Source organism: Micromesistius poutassou (genome assembly GCF_964030765.1).
Source record: "Micromesistius poutassou genome assembly, chromosome: 21".
NCBI lineage: Eukaryota > Metazoa > Chordata > Actinopteri > Gadiformes > Gadidae > Micromesistius > Micromesistius poutassou.
The window spans coordinates 2927408-2937407 of NC_140291.1; the positions used below are offsets into that span (position 1 = coordinate 2927408).

The window sequence follows — 10000 nt, forward strand, 5'->3', positions numbered from 1 at the left end:
CCAAGCACTGGTAATTATGACACACTATGTAACAGAATGACAATTGGAGTGTCTACATACCGTTGTTGGGTGAGAGACTGTGCTGCTGCTGGCAGAGGCAGTCTTGGCGCTGGTGATCCTCACCATCTTGCTGTTCACGGCAGTTCTCAATCAATCTCCAAAATGCCAGGAAATGCAAGTAGGACGCAAACCTGGTGTACGGCAATATCAGTGACATTAAAATGCCTACTACAGACCCAGGTGTTTTAGCTAGGGTTGAAGTCCTCTCTCCGGATCGTCCTCATCCCCGCACCGCAGGATCAACAGGGAATGAATGAAAGTTTATTTCCCTATTGTATCGCGAATTTGTGCATTGTGGCACACAACAGTGGAGCGCTGAATTTCGTACCTTTTGGTAGGCAAGTCGCAAACAAACTTGCCGGTATCCCGTTCTAGTTGTAAACGCTGCAATCAGGAAGTATTCCGGAAATACTCAACCACACACTCGGGTCACAAGCGGAAACAGACGCCATTGTTGTGCACGTAGCCAATTGATATTCAAACAAAAAACGACATTTTATAAATTGGCCTACCACGTGTAATCCTTCAGAGTACCCCTAGGGGTACACATGCCCCCACTCTAGAAACGCCGGTCCAGCCTGTAGTGCATACATTCAGCACGGTGCGCAGCAAGTGAACGGCTCTGAAGGAGTCTTCCACTCATGCACTCACACACGCATGCAGAAGCCGCAGACGTGCACGGAAATACGCCGACACACACACACACACACACACATGTTGCAGCGCTGTACCCTGCGAAGGCGGTGAGGGCCACGCAGGAGTAGGGGGCCCAGGAGATGACGTAGAGCAGGATGACGATCAGAGCGATCTTGGCCATTTTCCATTCGCCCTTCATCTTATGCATCTTCTTGATGGAGTCCCTGGCTCCTGCCCCGTTGATCTTGCATACCGCCCTGTGAGTGTGCACACACACGTCCACACACACACACACACACACACACAAACACATGCACCCATGTACACACACACACATACATATGCATGCATGCGTGTGCAAGCCCGCAGACACACACACACACACACAGACACACACACGCACCCACGCACTCACTGATTAATGGTGATAACTGAATTGATACTATAAATGTATCAATTATTTAATAGGTTGAGGGATGCTACATAACAATTCTGCATAAATTAATAAGCATAAAAGTTTAATTAAGTGTTACCGGTATTTGATTTTTGTGATGCCCTTATTTGAATCTGCTGTCTTATATAACCTCCATGTTGCTCTGGATCTTTGTTTCATGTTAAACTCGCTCCAGTGCTTCCGTCACCTCGGGGCCTGGAAAGATCTTGGAAGGGCCAGCTTTTAGTGTCTGTGCAGCGGACTCATCAAATATCCTGCAATGTCCCCTCAAAATGTACACACATAGCGCATGGACATCTCAGGAACGCACTTATATAACCGTCCCATATATCCATATATCTGTTATAACAGATTTTATTTGTTCTGTTTGTTCTGTTTTCTCCGCTTGGTTTATATATTTGATTCATTATTTTGTTTTCTATGGGTTAATCTTGGCATCGTTGGAAAATGAGGGTCTCCGGCAATGATTCCTTCGAGATTTTTAGATATACGTTGAATGGGCGAGTGTGTGTTTGTGTGTGCACACACACACACACACACACACACACACACACACACACACACACACACACACTCAGTGATCACACACCATGGCCCATATAGAGAGGTACATCATAACATGCATGCTTACAAAACAGAGCTAAACAAAGCAACAATACAGCGGTTATTTGCATTCTGTATTTCGTTACACACAAAGCCACCGAAAGGGAGAGCACAATGTATAAAGACGCATTATAACAACTGCAATTAGGGCTAATCGCTTGTAATGATCTTAACCTATTTCTTATATCAATGTGCTGTGTAAGGCTTTTAGGAACTTGCTCTGCCGGGGTACTTATTGTAGGGGAGAGACTAATTGGGCATCAGAGGCAGTACTTCAACAAAGGATAATAATCAGCACATTTCTTTCGGTTGTTTGCAGTAATGCACACTGATTAGAACCACGAGTCACGTGCGTTGACTCTGGTATGGAGCCAGCTTGTGGCATCTGTCGCAGCACGCGACCCTGTCATGCAATGTCCACACTCCAAAAAAATGATTGAAGCCCTTCTTAGATGTGACAAATTACTATTATATTTGTCTAATGAGATATCTATTAATTCAAATAAAAACCAAAATAGTTTAACGCGTGTAACTTAAAATGAATTCATTGTCTCTGCTGACGCTGCTGACCTATCCGTTCAACCCGAAACGATTGATGTCAATTAGGGGAGCAATGCGCAGGTGAGGTGACCACGCCCTTAGTCTAGCTCTTTCCACGCCCAGAGGCACGCGCCATTTTGGTCCGATTCTGCCTGCAGCGAGCGACTACAACTCTACTACTCTCGGTAACGACACTGTTGCCACAGTCATGGGCATTCACACAGTCCGTCAGTTTGAGGAGCCAGATGACATTGGAGTGGTCATTGAAGGCGTGAAAGTCCTCACCAATGTCGGAAGTGCTGCAATGGCTTTCATCGTGCTGTTTGGGCTTATCTATGCTCTGGATCTTAGTTTTCCCAGACAACCTGAAATACACTTTCGAGTTCGTCCAGAAAGTCCTCATGAATCTGGGTGGACACAGGCTTAACACACAAAATACAGCAGGTGAAAATCAAACTGTTCACGTGAAAGGAGGAACAGGGTGAACAATAACACTGGGACTGGCACTTTCTCTTTTTGAATAATTCATTTTCAATCAACCATTATATTTTTAGGTTGAACAAACACAATTTATTTTAACAACTTTAATATAATCACTTTTGTTTAGCTCTCTTTGACACAAATGTGTAGAGGTAACTCAATTCAATTTCATTAGATAGATGAATTTAGTTTCAGCTGGACCAACTTTAAAAACAATTGGTAGATTAACTCACATGCATTATATTGAATCAATGGACTTGTTTTATGCTGGGGTAACATATATTTATTGGATGGAAATTCTGCCCACAATTGAATTCATTCAATTGAGTTATTTTTTTGAGTGCATGAAAGAGATCTCTCAGAGGACAATTTAAATTGTCTCTGTGCTGCTGTTATGTCAGTTGAACAACAGCCCTGCATGGTATTACAGGTTTAACATGGGGGTTATGGGTTGGATGGACAGACTCTTGGTCTGGCACTGCCATTGAAAAGCTATTTTGATTGAAAATGTACTTGTTTACACAAGCTTTTGGAATGCACTAGCAATGTAGACAAATGTTGTCCAAACCAACTGTGGAGGTGGTAAACTACATTCATCCTGGAAGATGTTTGATGGAATTATTGTTACACTTGTTAGCTCCTACATCCGTGGCCTTCAACCAATACAGAGCAAGGTGGGGAGGTTCGTAGTCCAATCTATTGCAGCACTGTGCCTCCTTTGCTTATGATTCTATGATTTCTTGACCTTGCATTACATATTTAACAAATGTGAACTGGTGAACCATGTCCACTATGTAGATTCTCTGAGATTAAGGCAAAAACACGGAGGTGGTACAAACCTTGAGAAGTTTTCATCCAAGCAATTCAGAACCGTTGCAATGTGTTGTGTGTGTGTGTGTGTGTGTGTGTGTGTGTGTGTGTGTGTGTGTGTGTGTGTGTTGCGCATGCCTACGTTTGAATGTGTAAATATGAAGCTCTCTTTGAGATCTTTTATCGCATGAACATATGAATAATTATGCCTTCAGTGATTTCATTCAATGAATAAATATATAAATATGTGTGTTCGGGTATGTATCCATGCATGTGTATGTGTGTGTGTGTGTGTGTTTATGCATGTATGTATGTATGTGTGTGTTTGTGTGTGTGTGTGTGTGTGTGTGTGTGTGTGTGTATGTGTGTGTGTGTGTGTGTGTGTGTGTGTATGCCTACCGCGTAGTGTGTCGGATGGCTCTGAAAATGCAGCTGTAGCAGAAGATGATGATGAAGAGGGGGATAAAGAAGACGAAGGTGAAGAGCAGCATGGTGTACGAGCGCACGGACGGCGTGAATGTCATATAGTCCCATGAGCAAGACGTCAACAGGCCCTCTGGCACATAGGCACCTGTGGAAAGCACACACACACACACACACACACACACACACACACGCACGCACAACACACACACACACACACACACACACACACACACGCACGCACGCACGCACAACACACACGCATACACACACACGCACACACACGACACACACACACACACGCACGCACGCATGCACTCACACACACACACACACACACACACACACACACGTGTGTGTGTCAGTTATTATGCCTGCAGGCTGTGGAACACCTTGCCAGAGTCTAGGAATGGCTGAAACTTTTAAACAAAATCTTACAACCTTTTTTTTTCTCAATCTCGCCTTTTAATGTCTGTTTTCTATGTGTTGCTTTGTAATGTCTTTTATTGTGTTTTTCTTTTATTTTTTATTTAATGTGACTCACTGTACTGCTCCTTTTTGCTGTCTGTAAAGCGCATTATGTTGCATTCCTCGTGATAAATGTGCTATATAAATAAAGTTTGATTTGATTTGATTTGAACTTAAAGGACCTATCCAAGTTCTACTGAACACCAAGCAGTTGTCCTCTGGACAGTTTCAGTGATTCCAGTTTCACATGATTGAACTGTGAAACTGATTATAAATCACGTGAACTAAGTATAATTTGTTTTAATTGTTAGTTTGTAACAGTAAGGATGCTATGAAGTCTTCGGAACCAAAATCTTCAGTGAATAATGAATGGCTACTAATTAATCCTGTTGCGGACTCCAAGCGGCAAATGTAATCATGGATCATATGTCATACATTTAGCTTCAGAAACTATATGGGCTTGTGATTACGTGAGCAGCTATCAGCATGCATATTATCAACAATCTACGTTCATATGTTTTGCAGAGCAGTGATACATTCTTTCACATTGCCTTGACACAGAGAGACCCACTGCTGCATGCAATCACAGAAAAACAAAACAACACACACACGCAAACGCATACACACACAGATTTGCTCTTTCAAATCGCATTGCATCACACACACTGACACGCACACACAAACAAACAAACAGACTCACTCACACTACACAGTTCCTAAATGTCAGCATTATTAACAACGTGAGTCAGTTTCTTCAAGGTTGCCATGACAACAGGCACAGGCAAGCACCTTCCCACCCCTTTGTTTAAAACACGAAAGGAAAGCATCAGTCACTTTGGAACACTTTTTCACCGGCCTCCTGCAGCAGTGGACCCCATCCTGCACACACACACACACACACACACACACTCCAGACAGGACACAGAGAGAAACAGTGGGTGCAGGAAAGGTCTCTCTTCTATCACGTGTGTCCACGGCAGCAATGTAAACCCATTTGAACCCTTTCCAGGTTGTTTTATTGCAGGTGCACTGGTTTATTTGGTAAACGCAAGTGACATCAGCAAATACTCAGACACGCCCTCATATCCAAACACCTCTGTGCAGTCTCCACTCAATCACATGGGGTTACGACCCAAGGGCTCAAAACAAGTCAATTTGCAGTGTTCAGTGTTCAATATTGATCTGATATGTCTATATATTGTTTCTCCTTCTTTTTTTCTTTTAACGATTGCCCTCTTAATGTTTTGACATTTCGCATCGTCCTTGGTGAACCATTACGAATGGCCTTGTGCACGACGGCAGCTTTATAAATAAACACGCACCACCAACTCCAGCCCCTATCCCACCACCCGGTGTGTGGGGGGGGGGGGGGGGTGGGGAGGGGGGGTAGGGGTACTCACTCCAGCCGAAGAAGGGCGGCAGGCTCCAGCCCATGGAGTAAGCCCAGGCCCCAGCCAGGATGCACAGGGCCCTCTGCCGTGACATGACCCCCAGGGAGGCCAGGGGCCGCGTGATGACCACGTAGCGGTCCACGGCGATGGCCATCAGGGTGATCATGCTGCAGATGCCGAAGAGAGCGCCGCAGAAGGCATACAGCTCGCAACCTGTCCACGGGGAAGTGATGGGGGAGAGGGCGGAGAGAGAGAGAGAGAGAGAGAGAGAGAGAGAGAGCAGGTGAGACAGGGCGAGGCAGGCCGAGAGTTGATGGGCATATGGGATCGGACACGGTGGGAAACAGGATGGAAGACGGGGGTGAGAGGGTCAGGGGGTAGAGGAGGGGGAGGGAGAAGGCAAAGAAAGAAACAGAAGGAGGATGTGAAGGGACAGGAAGGAGGTATACTTGGACGGGGGGGGGGGGGAAGGGTGGGTTGTGGAAGGTCTCTTGGGGTGGGGGGGGGGGGGGGGGGGGGTGCGGGGACGTGTGTGGGGGAGGGGACGGGGATGGGGCGAGCAGATGAAGAGCCAAAGACCATGAGCGGAATGAGGAATGAGAAAAACGCGGCGTTCGTGCTTGGAAACGTTAATCCCCCGTTTGGGCCGTCCGCAGCGCGCCATCGGTGGTGCAGATGCATGATTCTGTTTGACACTTGGCACGGTCTTTGTGGTGGAGAAGGCAGGAACTCCTTTGATGTGCCTTAGAAACACGCTCGGCGCGGACTTAACGGTTCAAGCGCTTTTATCAGTTTCGTCGCCCCCAACGACATACCTTTCCCCCGCCCGCATAACATCGCAAACGATGCGAGGGGTGATGTGTTCCCACCGTAGAGTGGCGGGCGCACACCACCACGCATCTGAATCATAAGCGCAGCGCGGTCATAGGCATAGGTCAAGTAATACATCATACGCTGGGATGTCGAAGCGGCTACGTGTCAATGGAGCAGAGTCTGGTTCATGATTTATTGACTGAGGTTCTATAAGTCTATCTACAGTAAGATATCTGGGCAAAGAGAGAGACAGATCACAGAGTCTGTCCGTCTGTCTGTCTTTTACTGCTCTTCGGTCAATCGTCCTCGAAATCGAGGCACAGAGAAAATGTATTGAGTTACCGCACAACATAAACGGCTTATTCCATTTCCATTTGACCAGCGATTCCTTTTTTTTTTTTTGATTCAAAACCGCTCTGGCGTTTCAGCTTCCTGCTAAATTGATTTGGAGCCGCAAGGAAAAAGAATGTGGGAAGCAACTGGAAGAAAGATCAACGTTACGTTGTTTTTCACTGTCACTGTTTGTGTTGTCACTGTTTGTGTTGTCACTGTTTTGACTGAATAGTGTGCTGCTGTGTTGTACTATTTTTATTTTTCCTCTTTCTTGCGTGATGATGTGTGTACGTTTGTTAAGATGATGCCTCTAAATATGTAACGCAAGGTCAAGAAATCACAGACTCATAAGCAAAGGAGGCACAGCGCTGCAATAGTCAGATAGATTGGATACGAACACCCTTAGTTGTGGTTCCACGTCGACGCTACGCAGTGACCACGTAGACTCTTCGACGCGAGTCGTGAACCTGTTTTGGTTCTGCGTCGGGTTTTAGTGAGCGGGACCAATCACGGCCCTTGCTGCTGCGTCGCCTCGACGGAAGGTTAAACTATTCTATGATTTCTTGACCTTGCGTTACATATTTAGAGGCATCATCTTAACAAATGTGAACTGGTGAACATGATTCTCTGAGATTAAGGCAAAACCACGGAGGTGGTACAAACCGTGAGAGGTTTTCCTCAAAGCAATTCAGAACCGTTGCAATGTGAGCAAAGTGTGCAAAGTGTGTGTGTGTGTGTGTGTGTGTGTTTGCGCGTGCCTACGTTTTAATGTGCAGATATGAAGATCTCTTTGAGATCTTTTATCGCATAGCACAGTACAGGAATGAAGCCGTCGGGGTACACTGTTGGACGGTCCTCTTCTCCGGGACCAGCGATCAATGGGACTGGGTCAGAGAGAGAGAGAGAGAGGGAAACCCTGGACCGGCTTACGGCCCCTTTTCCAGTGACCGCGCAACACAAGCCCACGCACCGCCTCAGAACTCCGAGCAAGGTTATAGATTAGGATTAGGGATATAGGATTACAGTTCCAATCAATTCCCGACTTTTTACTATTTTTTTTCTAGTTTGTGCCCTGACTTATCTAAGTATGTTCTATCCATGTGTGTGTGTGTGTGTGTGTGTGTGTGTGTGTGCATGTGTGCGTGTGTGCGTGTGCATGTGTGCGTGTGTGTGTGTGTGCGTGTGTATGCATGTGTGTGTGTGTGTGTGTGTGTGCGCGTGCGTGTGCGTGTATGTGCATGTGTGTGTGTATGTGTGTGTGTGTGTGTGTGTGTGTGTGTGTGTGTGTGTGTGCATGTGTGCGTGTGTGCGTGTGTGTGTGTGTGTGTGCGTGCGTGTGTGTGTTTGAGTGTGCGCTCGTGGGCGTGTGTGTGTACGCGTGTGTTTGTGAGCCAGCATGGTTTACGTGCGCCAGTGTGCATTCATGTCTACAATCATTTCCGTGCATGAATGGGTTTGCTTATCGGGGGGGGGGGGACTGTGATCGTGCCGCGCGGGTGTCCTTAAGAGGTTAGGACGCGGCCCTTGCTGTAATGAAGGGCTGTTGCCTTCTAAGTCAGTAGGGGAGGAGGACAGGAGCCCAGGGAGACCGCTTCCCCACTGCTGCTATCAGTGTTTGATCAGCAGAGTGGACAGAGCAAATACTTGTCCGCCTATCTCTCTACCATCTCCCGTCCATGCAGGCTGCGCCGATTCCCAGCAAACATACACAGACACAGAGAAGCACACAAAACACACACACACACACACTCACATGCACGTTTATGCACACACACACACACACACACACACTCACGCAGGCACAGACACATACACAGGCACACACACACTCACACGCATAACTGTAAATATGCATACACATCATCAAGATACACACAGACGCACACAAACACACACGCAAACACTCACACACACACACACACACACACACACACACACACACACGCACGCACAGGCATGTTGGACTCTAGAGTTTGATCCTATCCCTTGAATCGACTGTATCTTAGGGATCATGCTTGGTTTGCGTATGTAGGTCTCGGTGTGTGTACGCACAAGCATTTGTTCATCAGCGCCGGGCTCTGTGTGTGTTACCTTTCTCGCCAAAGATCCAGCGCTTGTGCATGCTGGTGGTGAAGAAGATGGGGGTCTGTGTCACGCACATGAGGAGGTCCGTGACGGCCAGGTTAATGATGAACATGTTGGCCGGCGTACGCAGACTCCGGCTCCTGGAAACACACACACACACACACACACACACACACACACACACACAGACACACACACACACACGCACACACACACACACACACACACACACGCACACACACACACACGCACACACACACACACACACACGCACATAAGCACACACATTAATAAATGAATGTAGTGCACAAACAGAGACACAAACATAACTGAAATGTATCTAGTTTTGCACAAAACAATATGTGAGCTAGTTCCTGTCTGCCCTGCCCCAAATTGTCCTGCTGTTGTTGTTTTTTTTTACATTGAATAACTTGACAATGTGACTGACAGTAAATTCCAAGTTAGATACAGGTCATGAATGAACAAGTAGGGGTTGGGCGTCTTGCTCAAGGATGCCTACAGTACAGGCACATTGTGGGGATTGGGGATCAAGCCCAAGTATCTTTTTTGGTGGTCAGTGGACCACCTGAAAACCTATATAAAAAATTGCCCCATGAAGTGGATTTAGAGGCATGTAGAGCTCATTAAAGGTGAGTTAAGAGATTTTTTTTATGACAGTCATCTGTAAGAAATGGCATGCATTATCTATTCATGATTGAAATGCTCTGTTAGGATATCTTTTTCCGGTAGACATTATTACTCTCATTCTTCACATCTCTCAACGCGGCAACTTAAAGGTGACATATTATACCACCTGGTGTGAGTGTGATTTGCCGTTACAAGCCGAAAATTTGAAAATCGGCCTCTTCTGACATCACAAGTGGGCGTGGGCGCAAGTGCAGAT

At 46.3% G+C, this 10000-nt stretch overlaps 1 protein-coding gene across 1 annotated transcript in view; it reads right to left on the reverse strand.

The window, feature by feature from the left end:
* Positions 1 to 10000, reverse strand: part of LOC311366763 (melanopsin-A-like) — a gene marked incomplete at both ends in the record, with an annotated part of 29508 nt that overhangs the window by 7816 nt on the left and 11692 nt on the right. The window contains 4 exons of the mRNA XM_084485551.1: positions 792 to 953; positions 3983 to 4154; positions 5875 to 6078; positions 9103 to 9236. Of these exons, the coding sequence (XP_084341677.1) occupies positions 792 to 953; positions 3983 to 4154; positions 5875 to 6078; positions 9103 to 9236 (672 nt within the window). The remainder of the gene's footprint in view (positions 1 to 791; positions 954 to 3982; positions 4155 to 5874; positions 6079 to 9102; positions 9237 to 10000) is intronic.